Source organism: Vipera ursinii (assembly GCF_947247035.1).
Source record: "Vipera ursinii genome assembly, chromosome: 3".
Lineage (NCBI taxonomy): Eukaryota > Metazoa > Chordata > Lepidosauria > Squamata > Viperidae > Vipera > Vipera ursinii.
In genome coordinates this window covers 203,031,838-203,055,524 of record NC_139516.1, presented here as the reverse complement: position 1 = coordinate 203,055,524, position 23,687 = coordinate 203,031,838, and the positions used below count along the sequence as shown (strand labels likewise).

Sequence of the window (23,687 nt, the reverse complement as noted above, 5' to 3'; positions counted from 1 at the left end):
GCTTCTGATATTTTGCACGAAAGTATTTAAATATATTTTTCTCCTTGGGGAAGGAAGGAAGGAAGGAAGGAAGGAAGGAAGGAAGGAAGGAAGGAAGGAAGGAAGGAAGGAAGGAAGGAAGGAAGGAAGGAGAGGGAGAAGAGAGGGAGAGAGGAAGAAGTGGGAGAGATGGAGGGAGGGAGGGGAGGGGAGGGGAGGAGGGAGGGAAGAAATCAAACCCCAGAGTATTCAATCTTTCAGGGGGCCTCAGATGAAACACTGCTGTCTTTGTCCAATGTCTATTCATCATCACCACCACCATCATCATCTATCATCTATCAGTTATCTATCATTTATCTATCAATCATCTTTATCTATCATCTATTTTTCCTCTATCATCATATGTCTGTCTGTCTGTCTGTCTATGTATCTATCTACCTATCTATCTACATTATCTATTTATCTATCATATTTATATGGCCACCCATTTCATAAGAATGTCTTAAATCAAAACACTCTTTTAATATATATTTTTGAAATGTTAAAATAGAAATCAAGCATAATATAAGGGGAAAAAATCCCGGTCCTAGAACCATACCTAAAACCTGAAAAGGATGCCTGCGGGCCTCACAAAATTCCCACAGATATAAAAGAAAGTGGGAACTGTCTGGTTTGCCTTGGAGGTCATCTAGTCCAACCCCCTTCTCAGGCAGGAAACCCTATACCATTTCAGACAAATGGCTGTTCAGTCTCTTCTTAAAAACTTCCAGTGTTGGAGCATTCACAGCTTCTGGAGGCAGGTTGTTCCACTGGTTAATTGCTCTCACTGTCAGGAAATTTCTCCTCAGTTCTAGGTTGTTTCTCTCTTTGCCCAATCAAACATTCTTCTTCCTCAACAAAAGTTCTGCCAAACAATTCCATTGCTTTTCTTATTCTTCTTTTTTTATTTTTCTTTGTCCGCAGCTCTGGTGTGACTTGGACAAACAACTTCCTTTTAAGAATCAAACTTTCAACTCTTCGGTATATTTTACAGACATTTGTTCGTATCCAGAGGTAATCCTAAGTATATCATTTTGCATGGAGAAAAGACAACATAATGTATTAAGCTAGGCAACGATGGATGATACCAAGCTTTAGGATCATGTGAAACTTCAAAGCAAAACTTTCTTTCAGTGATACTGTGAAACTACAGACAGTCTTCGTCTTACAACAGTCCGTTTAGTGACCCTTCAAAGTTACGGCACTGAAAAAAAAGGGAACTTATGACCGTTCTTCACACTTACCATTGTTGCAGCGTCCCCATAATCACGTGTTCAAAATTCGAATGCTTGGCAACTGATTCATATTTATGACGGTTGCAGTGTCCCAGGGCCATGTGAACAGCCATTGCGGCTTCCTGACTAGCAAAGTCAATGGGGAAGCCAGTTTCACTTAACAACCATGTTACTGCTTAACAACCACAATGATTCACTTAACAACTGTGACAAGAAAAGCCGTGAAACTCACTTAACAAATGTCTCACTTAGCGACAGCAATTTTCCCGGCTCAGTGGCAGTTGTAAGTCAAAGACTGTCTGTACCATGTTGCTTCACTTCAAGTGAGTTTGAAAGATCCTTTCAAAAATTCCTCTAACTCAGGGGTAGGCAACCTTGCCTCTTTTATGACTCGTGGACTTCAACTCCCAGAATTCCTGAACCAGCATGACTCAGCTTGGAAACCTCTCCCTTTCCCCTCAGCATGGCTGGCTCAGGAATTCTGGGAGTTGAAGTCCACGAGTCATAAAAGAGCCAAGGTTGCCTACCCCTGCTCTAACTCAACCATTTGCATCCTGGGGCTCTCCAGATGTTTCGGATTACACATGGTCTATTATTGTCAGGATATATGGGGCATGTAGTCCAAAACAGCCAGGGGGGTAGGAACATGATATTCCAACCTTAAAATGCAGGATTTCTCCTGTATAAGAGAGAAAATCTAGACATGAGATTGTTGGTGATTAATATAATTGTCAGCTATGCTGACTCAGGAATTCTGGGAATTGAAGTCCATGAGTCATAAAAGAGCCGAGGTTGCCTACCCCTGCCCTGGAAGGAGTGCAGAGAAGAGCAATGAAGTTGATAAAGGGTCTGGAGCAGGGCTCTTCAAAGCTGGCAACTTTAAGACTTGTGGACTTCCACTCCCAGAATTCTGGGAAGTCCACAAGTCTTAAAGTTGCCAACTTTGAAGGGCCCTGCACTAGACCAAACCAATAATCATACGGGAATAGCTGGGGCCCCTGTAACAATACTGGCTGGCTGAGGAATTCTGGGAGTTGAAGTCCACAAGTCTTAAAGTTGCCACATTTGAAGACCCCTGGTCTGGAGGTTCGATTGTATGATGAATGGCTAAGAGAACTCAGTATGTTTAGCTTAACAAAGAGAAGGCTTAGGAGAGACATAATAGCCATCTTCCAATACTTGAAGGGCTATGTGATTCCCTATGAGATTCTGAATGTGTTAGTTTAGGTTGCTGGGCTGAATGCTGATGTTTCTCCCAATTTTCTTTATAAAGTATTTCGTCTTTACCGGTATCCTGGCTATGGTGACCTGTGCCGTGTTTCTCCGTCTCAATTCGGTCCTCAAGTTGGCCGTGCTGCTCATGATGATTGCAATCTACTGCTTCCTGACTGAGACCATTTATGCTTCCCTGTTTCTCCAGTACGATGACATCAATCATAACGGAGAGTAAGTCTTTGTTTACCTGTTTGTTTATTCAGTAGATTTTCATCCTGCCTTTATATTATTTTTATAAATAAACTCAAGGCAGAAAACGTATTTAATACTCCTTCCTTCTCTTATTTTCCCCACAACAACCCTGTGAGGAATGCTGGGCCAAGAGAGAGGGACTGGCCCAAAGTCATGCAGTGGCTGTCATGCCTAAGGCAGGATTAAAACCCACAGTCTCCTGGTGATTGAACCCACATCATCCAACTGACTTTCATGTCTAAGGTTGAATCCTCCACCTCCACCTCCTCCTCCTCCTCCTCCTCCTCCTCCTCCTCCTCCTCCTTCTTCATCATCATCTATCCACTGCAGGATGAAGGCCTCTTCCGCATGTTTCCAACCTATACCAAACTACCAATTGGGCCTGCAATACTTACTGATGTCGTCAATCCATCTTGGTTTAGGTCTCTTTTGTGGATGCTTTTTATCAAGTGGGAAAGGTGGAACTAGAACTCACAATCTCCCGGTGATTGGCCCAAATTCATGGAGCTAGCTTTCATGCCTAAGAAGGGACTAGAGCTCACAGTCTCCTGACGATTGGCCCAAAGTCACCCAGCCATCTTTCCTGCCTATGGAGGGACTAGAACTCACAGTCTCCTAGTTCTAATCCAGCGCCTTTAAACACTGCATCAAATTGCAGCTTGAGAGCTGAACTGTTTTGAACTGGAACTCCTTAACAAAAATTTAGCCACGGAGAGATACTTTAGATAGTGGGATGGGTGGCATATATGTTTAATAAGTAAATAACAAATCTGAATAGATGTTCCTCTGCTCTGGATCCTATTCCTTATATAAAATAGCTCCTCAAAGTAAAATGTAACTGTCAAAAACAGAGTAGCTACAATTTTTCCAATCCCCTAGCCTGTCAGTCATTCTCACAACAGTCGCCTGGAGCAAAATCCCTCCCAGGTGCATCTATTACCTTCCAGATGGGGTGGGGGTGTCTGGCATGCTAGGTTTCTACATGCAGGGAAATAATCTGCCCCCCCCCCAAAAAAAATGTGCTAAGATGGTGTTGCAAATCAGTATGCAATTATTCCGCAGCCCCTTCTTATTTCTTTAGAACAATGGAACAAAAATAGCCTCGACCAATAGGGAGCCTTACCTGAATCATCTCATCTCTAGACGAGATAATTCTGCAGTGATGCTAGAAATATCTCATCAGCTGGAAAAAGACGGGCAGAAATGAAAGGGAAAAGCCTTATCATGGTCCCTGAAAGAGGAAAGCAATATCACGGCTGGTTTGATGTGTCAATCTTTCATTGTCAGGGGCTTTTCATTGACTGTCACTCAGCAGGAACATGGAAATGGAGAGAGTTTTTAGCATCAGGTGGAAAACCTGGACAAGAACCCCAGCTAGGGCAGGGAATTCTCGTGGAATGAATGCAAAAAAATAAAAGAAGAAGAAGTGTCTGACTTAATTCCACATAGAATATTTTGAAGCGAGAAATACTTGCGTCTGGAAATTTCTGAGATGGATGGAAACAAACCAAGGAGAGAACCAACCTAGAACTAAGGAGAAATTTCCTGATAGTGAGTACAAATGATCAGTGGAACGACTTGCCTCTAGAAATTGCGGGTGCTCCATCACGGAAGGTTTTTAAGAAGAAAGTGGAGGGCCATTTGTCTGAAAAGATGTAGGGTCGGTCTCCTGCTTGAGCAATGGGTTGGACTAGAAGACCTTCAAGGTCTCTTCCAATTCTGTTGTTCTGAGAATAAATGACAGAGTCTGAAAGGGAATCAATGCATCCATTTCCTGATATCTTTTCCACAAGCACTCTATACCAGGGGTCTTCAAACCTGGCCCTTTTATGACTTGTGGACTTCAGCTTCCAGAATTCCCTCAGTGCCTGGCTGAGTAATTTTGGCAGTTTATTTATTTATTTATTTTATTAAATTTATATTGAAGTCCACAAGTCATAAAAGGGCCAGGTTTGAAGACCCCTGCTCTATACTCTATTCCAGGGGTAGGCAACCTTGGCTCTTTTATGACTCGTGGACTTCAACTCCCAGAATTCCTGAGCCAGCATGGCTCAGCTTGGAAACCTCTCCTTTTCCCCTCAGCATGGCTGGCTCAGGAATTCTGGGAGTTGAAGTCCACGAGTCATAAAGCAGCCTAGGCCTAGGCCAGGGATAGGCAACCTTGGCTCTTTTATGACTCGTGGACTTCAACTCCCACAATTCCTGAGCCAGCATGGCTCAGCTTGGAAACCTCTCCTTTTCCCCTCAGCATGGCTGGCTCAGGAATTCTGGGAGTTGAAGTCCTCTAGTCATAAAAGAGCCAAGGTTGCCTACCCCTGCCCTATTCTCTTGACCTTTTCCTTCCTACATTCACACATGACAAGACAGGACTAAATCTCCCAATCTCCTGGTGATTGGCCTAAAGTCACCCAGCTGGCTTTCAAAACAAAACAATAGAAAAAGATTTTTGTTTGAAGCTTTGCTCTTCTTTCCTGTTTTGTTTTTTTTAATCACTGCCTCTTCCTCCTTCTCTTCCCTTTCTGTTTATAGCACAGATTTTCTGGGGACGAAAGAAGCTTCATTGCTCCTCATGGCCATGTTCCTGTTAGCTGTATTTTATCATGGCCAACAGGTAAGACAAAAGCTTTCTTTCCCATAGGCACCTTTTCCCAGCAGAAAATACCCCAACACACACACACACACACACACAACTTTCTCTGCTAGAACCTGCCAATCACAGCTCCCCTTTGGAGCAAATAATTAAATATCAGGCTAAAGTATTTTATGACCTTCAATAATTGAAGACCTGATTAACCTTAAAGAAAGGCCAATTAAAATGAGCACACGGCCAGCTCCGTGCAGCTTCTTTTTTTTAATCGCTGTGAAAATATTATAAATAGAAACCTGTTTCAGACTGTCTCTATCCAACTCACTCTAGTTGAGAAATCAAAAATCAGTTCAAAATCCAAGCACGGCAAAGCGGCTGCTATGAGAATGGCAGATTTCTTGGGGATCTGTAGAAAAAAAGGATAAAAAATAAAATAGAATTGCAGGAAAGAAATATCTTATTACATATGGGATTGGGGTGTCTATAAAGTGTAGGTCAAAAAAGTCAAGATGGCAGCCACACAGTCAGGCAGTTAAAGCTCCACCCCCTTTTTATTTGCATTGCAATGACTCCCCAAGAGACCCCTTCCATGGGATAATTTCTAATGTGCCCATTTATGCTATAGATTTTCTTCGAAACGCTTGGAAAATTAGAGGATGCAGAGTTTCCAGAAATAAATTTTGGGAGCTACTCTTTTATGGCCCAGTGTGGCCATTCTTGCTGAATGTCACAACATCCCCATGATCACATGAACAAAATTCAGACAGTTTGCAACTGGCATGAACTTATGACGGTTGCAGTGTCCCGGGGTCATGCGATCCCCTTTTGCACCCTTCCGACAAGCAAATTCAATGGGGAAGTCAGATTCACTTAACAACTGGGTTAGTAACTTAGCAACCGCAGGGATTCACTTAACAACGGTGGCGAGAAAGGTTGTAAAATGGGGTAAAATTCACTTGACTGTCTTGCTTAGCAATAGAAATTTTGGGCCCAGTTGTGATCATAAGTTGAGGACTAATTGTATAGATATCCAGGACAGTCTGCAGTGGTGTTCTCATTGTAGCTTGTGAAGTCATAATGCAAGCTCTACCTTCCCTTCTTTAGGTGGTGATGTCATAGGTAGGTATGCAAGGGGTAAAGCTGACACTGTGACACATATTTTAGCACTTCCCTCCCACTGCACCCTGCCCCTCCTCCGAATATAGGGAGAAGGATAGCAATAGCAATAGCACTTAGACTTAAGTATCACCCCCTGGTGCTTTACAGCACTCTCTGATCAGTTTACAATGTTCAACATATTGCCCCCAACAATCTGGGTCCTCATTTTACCAACCTCAGAAGGATGGACAGCTGAGTCAACCTTGAGCCAGTCAGGATCGAACTCCAGGCTGTGGGCAGAGTTTGCCTGCAATACTGCATTCTAACCACAGGGCTCCTGGTATAGAATCCTGGCAGGAATTGAATGGCCAATAGCCTAAAATCTCAGCGAACACTGAGAAAACCTAGTTTCTCTGTTCACATTTCCTGCAAGAACCAAACAAAACCCAGATGGTAGCTTCACACGATGACTCGGTTCACCCCACATGGTTAGGTCATGACTAGAATCTGACCTGGGTTTGGATGTGAGACCATCGTGAAATCCTCAGGCTGTGGACTAGATTAGGAAATTGGAAAACTTCCCAGCATGGAGAGAGTAAGAGCAAATTATTTCCATATCACTGCCCAGAAAAAATTAGAGGACATTCTATGTCAGTGTTTCTCAACCTTGACAATTTTAAGAAAGGGTGGACTTCAACTCCCCAAATTCCCTAGCCAACAATGGTGGCTGGGGAATTCTGGGAGTTGAAGTCCACCCTTCTTAAAGTTTCCAAGCTTGAAAAAAACATTGGTCTAAGTTGCTGCATGACCTGAGGGAGTCATTGTAAAAACATTTTCCTCCTCTTGTGATAAAATAACTGGAGGAAATGAATTTCTCATGAGAGAAACAACCAGGTGCAAGAGAATCTTTCAGACAGGTTATCCATGCTGAGATTTATCTGAACTTTTAGCTGCTGAATGTTGCTCTAGGTTTTCAAAGCATTCTCAAATGGAATGAGCAAGCCCTTTGGGCGGGGGGAATGTCATGCTCATAATTCACAATGGTGGTTAATAGCAAACAACTATCAGACTTCCCATTCAGGCTGCAGTCTTCCTCCAGTACTTTATAAAGGTAAAATTTAAAGGTTCCCCCACACATGCGTGCTAGTCGTTTCCAACTCTAGGGGCCAGTGCTCATCTCCATTTCAAAGCCGAAGAGCCAGCGCTTGTCCGAGGACGTCTCCGTGGTCATGTGGCCGGCATGACTAGACGCCAAAGGCGCACGGAACGCTGTTACCTTCCCACCACAGTGGTCCCTATTTTTCTACTTGCATTTTTACGTGCTTTCGAACTGCTAGGTTGGCAGAAGCAGTAACAGGCGCTCACTCTGGATTCGACCCACCAAACTGCTGACCTTCTGATCGATAAACTCAGCATCCTAACCCACTGAGCCACCACGTCCCCCCCAGTACTTTATAGCATCCAGTATTTTTTTTTCCTGCTTTGGTTTCAGGTCCATCCTTAATGAGAAACTTGTACGCTTTTGATTAAATTTCTCTTCAGAAAATCCCGAGACTGGCACTTTTTTCTTTCCCTATAATGTAATTTCTTCTAGACATCTCTTCTCCCATAGTCAATAGGTCTGGAGGATGTCTTCTACAAAGTCCTCAATTTATATTAAAAAATAATTCTAACAAAGAGTCAATTAGACTTCTTTAGACTTATGGTAAATCAGATACTCTTGGAACAGTCGTTGGGAAATAGAAGCAATGACTTTTGAACGTAAATATTATATGCTTCTAAAATCATTTTGTTGCACTCTGGTGTCCAGGAACATAATCAAGTTACATTAAAGCAAAAAGGAACTCATAAACCTACATTATTTTTTCCAAACAAAAAAGATAAGAAGGATGCTTAGCTAGCTGGCAGCATCTATCAGACCTTAATGGATCTCAACAGCATAAAAAGGTTTTGATGTGGTCGATATTGGATGGTCCTAGGCTTGTAAACTACATAAAGTAACAAAAAGGGGAGAAAAAATCAGAAAAGGACAATGGAAAACCACTTTTGTGTTGCCAAAAGCAGAACAACATGGATGTGCCTAAGAAAGACACCAAAAGTCAAGCTCAACTTGAAAGGGATTTCATTTTGTTTAAACTTTGTTTAAAGAGCAGATAACGATCTGAAATAGCATCTGCTAAAAAAATTTCTTGCCTCTTTAAAGAAAAAAAATGGTCTTCTTTCCTTTTGTTAGAAAATGAAAAAATTGCCAAGGGAGAATAAATATTCTGTGAAAATCTCATAAATAAGATAGCATTTTACACACACACACACAACACACACACACTTATTCTAGTTAAGAACTGGACAAGGGATGTCGGACAGGATGTCTATGGAGATTCTCAGCCATCCAGATCATGGTTGTCCCAAAGATGCTTTTTCAGGAGTTTCTTGTTTTTCTTTGAAGACATTTTGCTTCTCTTCCAAGAAGCTTCTTCAACTCTGACTTCCCCACCATCTAGTGAAGCGAAATGTCTTCAAAGAAAAACAAGAAAGTCCAGTTGCCTCCTGAAAAAGGACCTTTGGGACAATATCTCAACAAGCATTTTCCACTCCCAGATAGGTGTGTGTTTGTGTCTGTGTGTACCTTGCAAGTGTTCATGCGGGAAACCATCAAGTCAGTGTTGAGTCAGCTTGGACTGGTCTCTGCAGTTTTCTTGGCAAGACTTTGCAAGTGGTTTGCCATTGCCTCCTTCCCAGGGCTATGAGAGATTGACTGGTCCACGGTCAGTTAGATCTTTGTGCCTAAGGCAAGACGACTACAATTCACATTTCTCTAGTCCTAGTCCAACACCTTAACCACTAGACCCATGCTTCTAAACCTTAGCAACTTTAAGATGTCTGGACTTCAACTCCCAGAATTCCCCAATCAGCATGCTTGGGGAAGTTGCCAAGGATAGAAAGTAATGCACTAGATCAGGGGTCTCCAACCCCTGATCCATGGACCGGTACCGGGCTGCGGCTTGCCAGCAACCAGTCTGCACAAACAAGCAAAGCCCCATCTGCGGGATGCAGGCAGCACACAAAATCACGCCCCCTCTGGTCCATAGAAAAACCTCTCTCCACGGAACCGGTCCCTGGTGCCTAAAAGGTTGGTGACCTCTGCTCTAGACCTATATTTCTGCACCTCTATTGTAAAGTGTAGTCATTAAGCATTGTAGTCATAATTTAGCTCTGCTTAGGGCCAGAAATATAATACAAGACAAAGGGATGGTATCAAATATAAGAAAGAGAAAGTCCTGTCAATATGTCTATGGATATAATAATATTTCCAGAAATTCCAGTTAACTTTACAACTGAAATGTCTTCCTGTCTGGTAGTATATAATAAACATTACCCACCTTTCACAATAATATGTGATGTGTCAATACGACTTTATAATGCCTTGGTAAGCCCACATTTGGAATTTTGCATCCACTTTTGGTCTAGATGTTGAGACTCTAGAAAGAATGCAGAGAAGAGCAACAAAAATGATTATGGGGTGGAGTGTAAAACATATGAAGAATGGTTGCAGGAATTGGGTATGTCTAGTGTAATAAAGGGACATGGTGGCTCAGTGGGTTAGGACGCTGAGCTTGTCGATCAGATGGTCGGCAGTTTGGTGGGTCGAATCCCGAGTGCCGTGTAACAGAGTGAGCGCCTGTTACTCGTCCCAGCTTCTGCCAACCTAGCAGTTCGAAAGCACGTAAAAATGCAAGTAGAAAAATAGGGACCACTACGGTGGGAAGGTAACAGCATTCCATGCGCCTTTGGCGTCTAGTCATGCCGGCCACATGACCACGGAGACGTCCTGGGACAAGCGCTGGCTCTTCGGCTTTGAAACGGAGATGAGCACCAGCCCCTAGAGTTGGAAACGACTAGCACGCATGTGTGGGGGAACCTTTACCTTTACCTTTTAGTGTAATAAAGAGAACTAGGGTGACATGATAGCAGCATTCCAATATTTCAGGGGTTGCCACAAAGAAGAGGGGATCAACCTATGCTCCAAAACACCTGAAGGAAGAACAAGAAGCAATGGATGGAAACTAATCAGGGAGAGAACCAATCTAAAACTGAGGGGGGGAAAATCCTGACAATGAGAACAATTAACCTGTGGAACAACTTGCCTCCAGAAGTTGTGGGTGCTCCATCACTGGAGATTTTTAAGAAGAGACTGGACAGCCACTTGTCTGAAATGCTATATGGCCTCCTGCTGGAACGGGGTGGGAGGTGGACTAGAAGACCTCCAAGATCCCCTCTGTTATACTGATATTCTGTTAATCCTTGTTTATCCTTAGCTAATTTTGTCCACTACATGTGACTCCAGTACCAAAGGTTACTTTAATATGGAGTGCAATAAAGTGTAATGATGCCCATGATTTTTTTTTACTAAATTACACATCCAGAGACTCAAAGGACACATCATTGGCGCAATGACATTTATAAATCTTCACACCGGAATTGATTTAATATCTTCCTAAACTTTGACTTAGAAGGCTATTCTTAAGGACAAACTACACATTACATTAATTACACATTGTGGAACTCCTTCTCTGATTTTATTGGCTTCAAAGTAGCTATGCAGCCTTTGACCCACATCGGGATCTTTTTGGAGAGGGAGAGGATTTTTAACCCTTTCCTCTCTAGCTTATCCCCAGGGAACATTTTAAAAGGAAAAAAAAGGTCTCAGTTGAGTTTTACTTCAGAACGGGGGGGGGGGGAAATATATGCATGGGAATGGCTAATTTTTGGAGGAATGAATTAAAATATCTTTTTCTATGCCCAGAGAGTCTGAGGATCCCAAATGTTTAATTGAGTGATTTAATGTCAAGCGCAAGGAATCGGGACCACATGTTAAGTTGTAACTCAACAAAGTGTATTTGTCAAGTCTATAAATAAGCATCTAGTTAACTAAAGTTCAATACTAAATTAGCATCAGAGTCAACACAATTCAAGAGGAGTTGGACTTGGACCATTTGTGGCAATGTAATGACTCTAAGCTGATGATGCACTTAACTCCATCACCCAGTTCTACCTGATATTCTCTCACCTCTTCCGTGTACTAGATCTGTGTTTGTCCTTGAAGATAGTCTACAAATCACCCCCAACAGTCTAATACAGGGGTCCCCAACCCCCGGTCTATGAACCAGTACAGGTCTGCAGCATGCCAGCAACCAGTCTGCACAAACAAGCAAAGCCCCATCCGTGGGATGCAGGAAGCACACAAAACCATACACCCTTCGGTCCGCAGAAAAAAACTGTCTCTACAGAACCGGTCCCTGGTGCCCAAAAGGTTGGGGACCTCTCGTCTAATATGAATATCTCTGCACCAAGTTTCATTAACTGCCAGATTATTTCAAGTCCAAATCTGGAAGTTGGTGTTTCTCCCTATCTACTCTGTCACCCTAGCACTGATTCAGTATCTACCCTCACTTCGCTTAGGTACCTATTCTTAAGGATGGGCTACGTGTCCAATTAAAAAGAGGCTTTTCTGTCTTTGCAGCTAGAATACACAGCAAGGCTTGACTTTCTGTGGCGCGGCCAGGCCAAAGAAGAAATCAATGAGATGAAAGAGTTAAGAGAACATAACGAAAATATGCTGCGCAATATTCTGCCGAGCCACGTGGCCCGTCACTTCCTGGAAAAGGACCGAGATAATGAAGTACGTAAGAATTGGGTTCTCATAATGGTCGTGGCCAAAAGCAAAACTTTGCTTTAGAGTTTTCTTTCTGATTTTAATAAAGGTTGGAAAGCTGTCGAGAAGAATGGATAGACCCTTGAGGAATGTATGTAGAACCCCTTATAAAAACGTCAACCTAGCCTGCAAAAATAGGAAGAATTGAGGAAGAAGCTCAAGAGTGACCCACCTTGATGCAGGGGAAGAAAAGAGAATCTCTGTCAGGCTTTCAACATTCTGCCACGGTTATCCCAAAGATGCTTTTTCAGGAGACAACTGGACTTTTTTGTTTTTTCTTTGAAGACTTTTCACTTCTCATCCAAGCAGATTCTTCAGCTCTGACTGGATGGTGGGGAAATGGAAAGATTTATACTCCTTTCAGACAGCTGTTCATTTGCAGGTAGCATTAGCATTATCGACTGGCTAAAAGAATGCAAACGACTGACTGTCTGCAAGGAGTATAAATCTTTCCATTCCCCACCATCCAGTCAGAGCTGAAGAAGCTTCTGGGATGAGAAGCAAAACGTCTTCAAAGAAAAACAAGAAAATCCAGTTGCCTCCTTGCAAAAGCATCTTTGGGATAATGATGACCTGGATGACTGAGAATCTCCATAGACATTCTGTCATTCTACCCCCAAAACAGATCCATTTTTTTTTAAAAAAAAAAAGAGGAATTCCCTGACACTGACAACTGATAAGTATTGGAATAGCCCATCTTCTGGAGCTGTGAGGGCTCCATTCTTGAAAGTTTTCAGACCAAGTTTGGACAGTAGAACCCTTAGCGCTCTCTGAGCTTGGCTGCTTGCTTGCAGACATTTCATTACAGCATCACAGTCTGGTTTGGAAGCATCCCTGCTCTGGACAGGAAGGCGGTGCAGAGAGTGGTGAGGATGGCCAAAAAGATCATTGACAGTTCCCTCCCTCCCATCCAGGACGTAGCACAGAAGCGTTGCTTGAGCAGGGTCCGTAAGATTATCTGGGACACGACTCATCCTCTTCACAATGTGTTTTCCTTGTTTCCTTCTGGGAGGAGGAGGCTTCGTGGTATCCGTAGCAGAACATCCCAGATTCAACCATAATTTCATTCCATACAGCATTAACCTTGTGAACTCCCAGGCTTCCTCCTTCCGTTATACATTCCAGATGGACAGTATTTAATATTCTATTGTTATGTATATGTAAGGGTGTGGGTCTATACATATGCTGTATATAGTATGTTTTAGGTGTGTGTCATGTATGTGTTCCACTTTGAGAGCGGGCAACTACATTTCATTTTTGATGTGTGCCGTTGTGCCCACAGTAAAAAACAAAATGGCAATAAAGGTTATCTCTTATCTCTAACTAGATAACATGGCCAGTGCTGGTGAAAGTGGGGTTGGCTCCATTTATATATGGTAACTTGCTCTGCCAGTGTTGGGTTGGGGTGTGGTCTTTCTTTTCTTTGGTCATTCCAAGGAGAACGACTAAGAACTATTAGAAGATTGGACAACAGTTTGGCCGGGATGCTATCCAGATCCCTGCCCTGGGCAAAAGATTGGATGAGAAGCTGTCAAGGTCCCTTCCCAAACCCGTGATGTTAATTAACTCTTTCCTGTCCTCTGAAGTAGCTATGTGAGGCAAAGGGTATCACCTGCTTCCTAATGGTAAGCCATATCTCTTCTTAGCACTGTCGGAAGAAAAGTCTTCATTATGGTTCATCCAAGCTGGGAATAAACATGGCAACTGCTTTGGGAAGAAAGTTATAGTTTATTGAAGAGGAGAACCAGACAGGAAGATGGCTGGCAGAAAAGAAGGACTGACCACATGTAGGGAGTGGGTTTTTATACCCTCTGGATCCTTTTGTTTGGAGTTGCTTCCTGTTCCTGTTTGAGGCTACTTCCTGGGTCATGAACATTTGACCTGAGTCTGAGTGTGCCTTTTCTGGTATTCTGATGAGTTAATCCTATTGTGTCCTGTCTTAGACTTTGGGTGGGGTATGTAGACTTTAGGCATCTTTGTCTTCTTAATGTTCTAGCTCCAACCTTCCTGATGGTTTACATTTGCATGTCTATAGAACTGGTTTTCTGCTTGTCGGAAGGAGACCTGGGACTATTAAAACATCTAGGCATGCTTTCCTGGTTCTTCAATATCTTTTTAGGAAATATATTTTTCTGCCCTTTTAATATTTCCTTCTCTGGGGAGCTGACTTCCCACGGCACTGAAAGCATACTTGCCATTTGCAAGAGTAATTCTGTAACACCGCCTTTGATCTCTCCCCACTACCACCCCCCACCCCAATCCTCCCAGGCTCTCCCCTCCTGCTGTTGCATTGAATAATCATACCTTCAGGGAGCTTCTGCATCAGCTGCCTGGATCATTCAAGGTTCAATACAGTAAACACTTATTTACATAATACGCCAGCCTCCCCCTTCCCCAGGGAAGCCAGTAGGGAAATGAATGCTTTCCTTTCTGCACAGATTGGCTTCAAAGGCTCGCCGCACGAAAGCTTCCAAATCCAGAAAACAAGCGACTGCAAACAGATTGCAGGTCAACCTTTCCCAGCCTCTCCAGATGCGGGGAACCTCCTGTTTTTGATCCGAAGTTATGTAAGGGAGTCAGGTGTTTTATAGGGCGTTCATTCCTGGACTCTGCCTTTTTTTTGTGTGTGTGTGAACTACAGGAATCTGGGTTGGGAGGGTGGGAGGAAGCACCCTTAGTTGGCTGTTTAATGACTGTTGTAATGATGACATGACTTTTTTTTTTACAGCCTCTGAATATGTTTTGGCTTTTTAGTGTATTCTTTTTTGGAGCGGCGTGGTGGCCTAGTGGTGAAGACATTTGTCTCCCACTTGGAAGGTTGAGAGTTCAGTCTTGGGTAGCGACGGAGCATATAATCCTAATCATAATATGCATAATATGCAGGAGACCTATACTATTTCTCATAAATAGCACCAAACTAACAGGGTGCATAGATCTGTTCCGTTCCATTCTAGCATCACCTTGGTGTACACAGAAGATAGAATCATAGGCCTGGACGGGACCTCAGAGGTCTTCTAGCCCAACCCCCTTCTCAAGCCAGGAGACCTTATATCATCCTGGTCAAATGAAACCGAGAGCTACATAGATCGAACAAATACGCACATATTCGTGGCAAGAAAAGGCACGCCGTTTTTTCTCTTCCGCCAAATGTCACTAAATGGCATCTTTTTCTCCTCTGCCCTTCTTTGCCTTTCTAGGATCTCTACTCTCAGTCCTACGATGCTGTGGGCGTCATGTTTGCCTCCATCCCTGGTTTTGCTGACTTCTATTCCCAGACCGAAATGAACAACCAGGGTGTAGAGTGCCTGCGACTGCTGAATGAAATCATCGCTGACTTTGACGAGGTAATTGTTGCAACCCTTCAGGCCCAGAGAAGGAGTGAGATTTAAGGAACAGCTGGCCCGGCAGCAGGCCTGGCATTTTGTCAGCCGATCGATTATTTAACCCCTGTGTTTGTGCCGTTTTAGCTAGCAGCTAATCTCTTTTTAATTCTGAGGCACAGGGATTGATTCCAAGATGCAGGTGAGTCCGGCTTGAGTAGATGAATTGGAAACAAGGAGAGAAGCAACCTAGAGTTAAGAAGAAATTTCCTGACAGAATTAATCAGTGGAACAACCTGCCTCCAGAAGTTGTGGTTGCTCCAACACTGGAGGCTTTTAAGAAGAGACTGGACAGCCATTTGTCTGAAATGATGTAGGGTTTCCTGCCTGAGCAAGGAGTTGGACTAGAAGACCTCCAAGGTCCCTTCCAACTCTGTTATTCTATTCTATTCTATTCTATTCTATTCTATTCTATTCTATTCTATTCTATTCTATTCTATTCTATTCTATTCTATTCTATTCTACTCTACTCTACTCTACTCTACTCTACTATATATTATATTATATTATATTATATTATATTATATTATATTATATTATATTATATTATATTATATTATATTATATTATATTATATTATATTATATTATATTATATTATATTATATTATATTATATTATATTATGTTTTATTCTATATTCTATTCTATTCTGTTCTGTTCTGTATTCTATTCTATTCTATTCTATTCTACTCTACTCTACTCTACTATATATTATATTATATTATATATCTATTCTATATTCTGTTTTATTCTATATTCTATTCTATTCTGTTCTGTATTCTATTCTATTTTAGTTTCTGTTCTATTCTGTTTTATTCTGTATTGTATTCTCCTCTCCTCTAATTCTATTCCATTCTGTTCTACTCTACTCTACTCTACTCTACTCTACTATATATTATACTATATTATATATCTATTCTATATTCTGTTTTATTCTATATTCTATTCTATTCTATTCTGTATTCTATTCCATTCCATTCTATTCTATTCTATTCTATTCTATTCTATTCTATTCTATTCTATTCTATTCTATTCTATTCTATTCTATTCTATTCTATTCTATTCTATTCTACTCTATTCTATTCTACTCTACTCTACTATATATTATATTATATTATATATCTATTCTATATTCTGTTTTATTCTATATTCTATTCTATTCTGTTCTGTTCTGTTCTGTATTCTATTCTATTCTATTCTATTCTATTCTATTCTATTCTATTCTATTCTATTCTATTCTATTCTATTCTATTCTATTCTATTCTATTCTATTCTATTCCTCACTGTCAGGAACTTTCTCCTTAATTCCAGGTTGCCTCTCTCTTTGATCAGTTTCCAACCATTGTTTCTCGTCCTTCCCTCTGGTGCTTTGGAGAATATCTTTGTGGCAGCCCCTCAAATAATGCAATACTGCTATCATGTCTCTCCTATTTCTTCTTTTCTTTAGACTAGCCAAACCCAAGTCCTGTAGCCTTTCTTCATATGTTTTAGTCTCCAGGCCTTGGATCATCTTAGTTTCCCTTCTCTGAATTTTTCCCAAACTCTCAACATCTTTTTTGTGATATGGTCACCAATTATGCAACAATTTGTCTGTTAATCCTTATTTTTAATTCTTCTTCCTTTCGTCAAGGTGTAATGGAGTCCTTCAGGATCATCGATCATCTTTGGGGGGGGTCAATGCAATACAGATAGTCGAATTTAGTGGCCTTTTGAAGTTGCAACTGTATTGAAACAAGATAATATATGATTCAGTGTGTTGATGTGTCTCTGAATTTGCAGGAATTTGCAGCCATTAGGGTAGCTAAAGGGCTAAACTGATGGATGTGGAGAAGGTATTCTTTCACCTTTATATAGTCCTTGACTTACAACAGTTTATCTGATGACCATTTGAAGTTACAATGGTACTGAAAAAAGTGATTTATGACCATTTTTCACACTTAACGACTGTTGCAGCATTCTCACGGTCACATGATCAAAATTCAAACGCTTGGCAACTGACTCATATTTATGATGGTTGCAGTGTCCTGGGGTCATGTGATCCCCTTTTGCGACCTTCTGACAAGCAAAGTCAGTGGCGAAGCTAGATTCATTTGACAGTTGTGTTACTGACTTCACAAATGCAGTGATTCCCTTAACAACTGTGGCACGAAAGAACAACTGTCTCACTTACCAACAGAAGTTTGAGGTTCATTTGTGGTCATACGGCAAGGACTACCTATATTGTCTATTACTCTAAAGCAGAGGTCTTCAAGCTTGGCCCTTTTATGACTTGTGGACTTCAACTCCCAGAATTCCTCAGCCAGGCACGCTGGCTGAGGAATTCTGGGAGTTGAAGTCCAGAAGTCATAAAAGGGCCAAGTTTGAAGAGCCCGGCTCAAAAGCAATAAATCACAGACTTGAAGGATGTAAAATGAAATCCTTTAGCAAGAATGTATATGCTAATCATGACTTTGAAATCCTTGTTTTCAGTTACTAGGTGAAGAACGATTTCAGGATATTGAAAAAATTAAAACCATTGGAAGCACATATATGGCGGTATCAGGGCTATCCCCTGAAAAACAGGTAAGGAGCTAATCTGATTTTCTAACACATGTTTGCCTGTTTCAAGAGAGAGAGAAGAAGGAAGCCACAGCCCAATCAAGACTAGCAGGGCAAAGCATTATATATAAACAACCAGCATATTCCACTCTTCCTCACACAGATGAAGTCACCCAGCCTGATAACCGATAGGAAACAACAAGCTTGGAGCACGCCAACAACCCAACAGTTGAACCCTGAGCCACATAAATTTTCAGCTATAGATTTCAGATACTTTTCTATAGCCAGCATTTTTTTTTTCATTTTTTCATTCCTCTTCATCATTGATTTAGACACAGAAGAAGGAAGATTTGTAAGCAGATCTGGGGGTAGAGCTGCATAGTTTGTTCCTGTCCCATCTCTTTGCCATTTTGAGATCCTAATAAAGTAGAGTTGTGAATTGTGCAGTAGGGTTGTTTGGTTTAATAATTCTACAAACACCTAATTCCCACAGAACTGTCTTGTGTCTATTTAACCATGTAGTATGGCTGTATTGCTTTTATCCTTCACATCTGTTCCACTACCTTCTCTTATTGGTATCAGGATTATTATTACTTTGATATTATGAATATTATTACTTTGTTGTTTCGCATGTACACTGAGAGCTTTGCACCAGAGACAAATTCTGTGTGTGTCTATCACACTTGGCCAATATTCTATTCTGTTCTGCTGTGTTCTGTTCTGTTCTGCTGTGTTCTACTCCTACTCTACTCTACTCTACTCTACTCTACTCTACTCTACTCTACTCTACTTTACTCTACATTCCATTCCATTCCATTCCATTCCATTCCATTCCATTCCATTCCATTCCATTCCATTCCATTCTATTCTATTCTATTCTATTCTATTCTATTCTATTCTATTCTATTCTATTCTATTCTATTCTATTCTATTCTATTCTATTCTATTCTATTCTAAAATGGCATCCTCAGTGAGCATGGGAGAGCAAGGACAAATTAGATACATGAACTGAACAGGACTAGAATCTTCCTATGTCTCTAGGAAAGTTCTCTTTATTGTGATGTTGCTATTGTGATGCTGTGGTATTCCAAAAAGAGAAAAGCTTACTCTCCTGGCTAATATTCCGCAATCTTTAAGTTCAGTCCTCTGAACTGTTGCAGAATTTGGCTCCCTGTTGACGGAGCAGCTGATCAGCCAACACGTTGATTCTGTCTTTCATTCCTCAGCAGTGTGAAGATAAGTGGGGCCATTTATGCGCCCTGGCAGATTTCTCCATTGCACTGAATGAAAGCATTCAAGAGATTAACAAACATTCTTTCAACAACTTTGAGCTCCGCATTGGTACGTATCTGCTGAACGTGAACTCCACTGTGCCCTAGACCAGCAAGGTTCCCACCAGCTGATTTATTGAATCACTTTAATGCAGCTTGCCATAGGTAGAAAGGTCAGCAAGATTTACACGTGCATTCCTTTGAAAACCCAAAGTTACTTCCTCCTTAAAGCGTGCAAGCAACTCTTCACAAGGTCATGATATCATTTCTCCAATATTTGAACTAGATGTCAGGTGAAGCGACCAGATTCACACATGAAGAGTTCAACTAGCTACTTTATTGCTCATGCCCAGACTAGATAAAAGTTCAGTGGCATTCAAGTAGGACTGGGCCTTGCTTTTCTATGCCTATGTAATGACTCCAGACTAATTCCCTGCTTGACTCCCCCTGGCTCAGCCAGTCTGTCTTCGACACTAGATGAAGGCTAAACCTTCCAGATATATCACACCCTGTATCTATGGCTCTAACAGCTTCTTTTAAGTTATTAACTAGTAGCAGTAAATTGAAATTCCCTTACAATTTAAGTTCCATTGTGTGCATATTTGTGGGGTCCCTTGTGCTTTCTGAGCTTGGATATTTTCTTGTGGACATTTCATTACCCAACTAGGTAACATCATCAGTGCACTGCTGGAACATCTGCAAGAAAACAATCAAGTTTAGAGAGCACCAAGGACTACAGATTTCAACCCTGAATTACAAATATTCCTCTCAGTGTATATGTGTTATAGGAGCGTGGTGGCTCATATAGTTAGGATGCTAGATTGGAGGTGAGCTAGCCCGCATTTGAGACCTGAGTGATGTTGTGTGGCAGGGTGAGTTCTGATCACTCGCTCCAGCTTCTTGATGGGGACATGAAAGGAGCCCCCCACTTGTGTTCCCCAGGCAACAGTGATGTCACCAACTCATCCTTTCAACCCGGAAACACCTTGAATGGTGCTTCAAAAACAAACAGGATGGGGGAGTGCATGTGTATTAACATTATATGTTAAACCTAGGAAATATTCGTTCCTCCCTTCTTTGGTTAGTTGAGCAACGAGCACCATGTGGTCTTTAAGATGTGCTTGGACATGCCCCTCTTGCATTTTACCATTACAGTAGTCCTCGACTTGCAACACTTTATTTAGTGACCAATCAATGGCAGTCAAAAAAGTGACTTATGACCATTTTTCACACTTATAACCATTGCAGCATCCCCTTAGTCATGTGATCAAAATTTGGAAGCTTAACAACTGACTCCTATTTATGACGGCTGCAGTGTCCCGGGGTCATGTGATTCCCCTTTAGTGACTTTCTGACAAGCACAGCCAGATTCACTTAACAACCACATTACTAACTTAACAACTGCAATGATCCACTGAACAACTGTAGCAAAATAAGTTATAAAATGGGGCGAAACTCACTTAACAATTTTTTTCACTTAGCAATGTAAATGTTGGGCTCATTTCTGGTCATAAGCCGAGGACTATCTGTACCCTTGCAATGTCTGTGGGACCACAATTTGTCCGCTGCAAGTTGGAAGGCTCTAACTCTGTATGTGACACCGGCCGGGGAAAGGCATGAATGGATTTGGAGAGGAACTGGATATAGTCAATGGTGGGATTCAAATATAATAATAATAATAATAATAATAATAATAATAATAATAATAATAATAATAATAATAATAATAATAATAATGTTGGAAGGGACCTTGGAGGTCATCTAGTCCAACCCCCTGCTCAGGCAGGAAACCCTATACCATTTCAGACAAATGGCTGTCCAGTCTCTTCTTTAAAAACTTCCAGTGTTGGAGCATTCACCGCTTCTGGAGGCAGGTTGTTCCACTGGTTAATTGTTCTAACTGTGAACAACCAGTTCTCTGCATGGATGCCGCTTCCGGAAGTCCATTCTGGGCCTAGGCAACAAAAAATTAGCTACCAGTTGGGCCGAAGTGCTAACCAGCCGAATCCCACCCCTGTATATAGTTAGATTCACCGAAATCCTCAAATTTCGTAGGACCGCTCTGTATCATAATCGTAATTTGCTTTTTTTTTTCTCTTCGTAGGTATCAGCCATGGCTCGGTTGTAGCTGGGGTCATTGGTGCTAAGAAACCACAGTATGATATCTGGGGCAAAACTGTTAATTTAGCTAGCCGAATGGACAGTACCGGAATTAGCGGCCGGATGCAAGTGCCTGAGGAAACCTATCTGATCTTGAAGGACCGAGGATTCGCCTTTGACTATCGGGGAGAGATTTACGTCAAGGGCATCAGCGAGCAAGAAGGCAAAATCAAAACCTACTTCCTCCTGGGGAGGGTCCAGCCCAACCCTTTGACCTTGCAACCAAGAAAACTAACGGGACAATATTCCTTAGCTGCCGTTGTGCTGGGACTCGTGCAATCTCTGAACAGGCAAAAGCAGAAGCAAATTTTAACCGAGAACAATAATTCAGGCATCATTAAGGCTCACTACAACCGGCGGATTTTACTAACTCCGGGCGGATCCGAGTCAACTGCCCAGGTGGAAGCCGCAGACAAGACGGATTTGCCATAAACCTGCATCCTCCTTAATGATTTCTTTCCTTTCCTTTCCTTTTTTTAATTTCTTTTATATAATGAAATAAATATATAAATAAATACGTTTTAATTTTTTTTAGAACCAGCTTTTTTTTTTCCCCAATGCACCCACAGGCACGGCATCTCCTCCACCGTTTCCCCAGCGGCGAATCATCAGAGGTTGCCTTAGAAACGCTTCGAAGGTCCTGCTCCAATTCGGAATCCGGATTCCGATCTTGGAGTTGGGACATCCGATATCTGATTCCCTCCCACACAGTTCCACGCTAATAAAAAAAAAAGGATGTGGTAGGGATGAGGCAGAAGATGAGTGGATTGGGCTTTGAATCCCAACGATCCAAAGTCCTGGTCAACTTTTCAATAAGCCTTAATTGGAAAGATTAGATGTTTTTCTGAGGTTTTAACCTACAGTCCTGGACTTATACAACATTTAACAGAGCCTGCCAACAAGCTTGTTTGCAGTTGTGGTTAAGGAAACATGGCATTCACAAAGTAGCCACCACAATTGTTAAGTGGACGCTTCAGTAGTTATGTGAACCAATGGTTTACTAGGGTTAGGGTTTTGCCCAAAAACGGAAGCAAATGTCACATTTCAGCAAAACTGTCATAAAACATGGTCCACATGAACACAGGATGCTGCAAACAGCCACAAATTCAGTCCAGTTGCTAAGCACTCAAGTTTGGTCAGATAACTGAGGTGTGTGTGTGTGTGTGTGTGTGTGTGTGTGTGTGTGAGTGAGTGAGTGAGTGATGCGGTGGTGATGATCAGAACTCTGAATCTGGGTCATAAATAGCCCCCAGGTAGATCCAGCATACGTCTGAACAGTCACTGTTCAGTAAATTAAGGCCTACAACTCTGTTATCAGAGTGTGAATCCTGAATGTATGTCACCATACTGCACAGACCTCCAGGTTTATTTATTTGTAAAAAAAATTATCAAAGAGGGCACAATGGCTCAGCAGTTAAAGATGCTGAGCTTGTCAGCTGGAAAGCTGATAATCCAGGTTCGAGACCCAAGCGCCACGCAACGGGGTGAGCTCCCATCCCTTGCTGCAGCTCCTGCCCATCTAGCAGTTCAAAAGCATGCAAATAAGAGTAGATTAATAGGTACCACTTCTTTGGGAAAGTAACAGTGTTCCCTGAGCCTTGGCATATAGTCATGCTGGCCACATAACCACAGAAAATGTATTCGGACAATCCTGGGTCCCTCAGCCATGAAATGGGGATGTGCACTGCCCCCTAGAGTCAGATATGACTGGACAGGTGAAACCTTTTCATTTTTAATTAATAAATAAAATAATAATAATAATAATAATAATAATAATAATAATAATAATAATAATAATAATAATAATAAAAGTTGGAAGGGATCTTGAAGGTCATCTAGTCCAACCCCCTGCTCAGGCAGGAAACCCTATACCATTTCAGACAAATGGCTGTCCAGTCTCTTCTTAAAAACTTCCAGCGATGAAGCACCCACAATTTCTGGAGGCAAATTGTTCCCCTGGTTAATTGTTCTGTCAGGAAATTTCTCCTCAGTTCTAAGTTGCTTCTCTCCAGTGCTTTTTTTGTAAAAAAAAAAAAAAAGGTGCCGGAACTCACACATGTCATACAACCCACCTTGCCTACCCTACAATGTTCCATCCAAAAAAGTGCCGGAACTCCGTTCTGGACAAAAAAAGCCCTGCTTCTCTCCTTGATTAGTTTCCATCCATTGCTTCTTGTCCTGCCTTCAGGTGCTTTGGAGAATAGCTTGACTCCCTCTTC

The 23,687-nt window shown here is 41.7% G+C and overlaps 1 protein-coding gene across 3 annotated transcripts in view; it reads left to right on the top strand.

Moving 5' to 3' along the window:
- ADCY8 (adenylate cyclase 8) overlaps positions 1 to 22,084 on the top strand; it is a 130,929-nt gene extending 108,845 nt beyond the window's left edge. The window contains exons 11-18 of one of the 3 annotated variants that reach the window (XM_083360038.1): positions 943 to 1,032; positions 2,527 to 2,699; positions 5,250 to 5,331; positions 11,927 to 12,085; positions 15,316 to 15,462; positions 17,969 to 18,061; positions 19,267 to 19,378; positions 21,413 to 22,084. In XM_083360038.1, the coding sequence (XP_083216164.1) occupies positions 943 to 1,032; positions 2,527 to 2,699; positions 5,250 to 5,331; positions 11,927 to 12,085; positions 15,316 to 15,462; positions 17,969 to 18,061; positions 19,267 to 19,378; positions 21,413 to 21,900 (1,344 nt within the window). In that variant the 3' untranslated portion in view covers positions 21,901 to 22,084. Of the gene's footprint in view, positions 1 to 942; positions 1,033 to 2,526; positions 2,700 to 5,249; positions 5,332 to 11,926; positions 12,086 to 15,315; positions 15,463 to 17,968; positions 18,062 to 19,263; positions 19,379 to 21,412 lie in introns of all 3 variants that reach the window. The other 2 variants (XM_083360037.1, XM_083360039.1) reach the window with 2 other exon arrangements.
- The last annotated feature ends 1,603 nt before the right edge of the window (positions 22,085 to 23,687 follow it).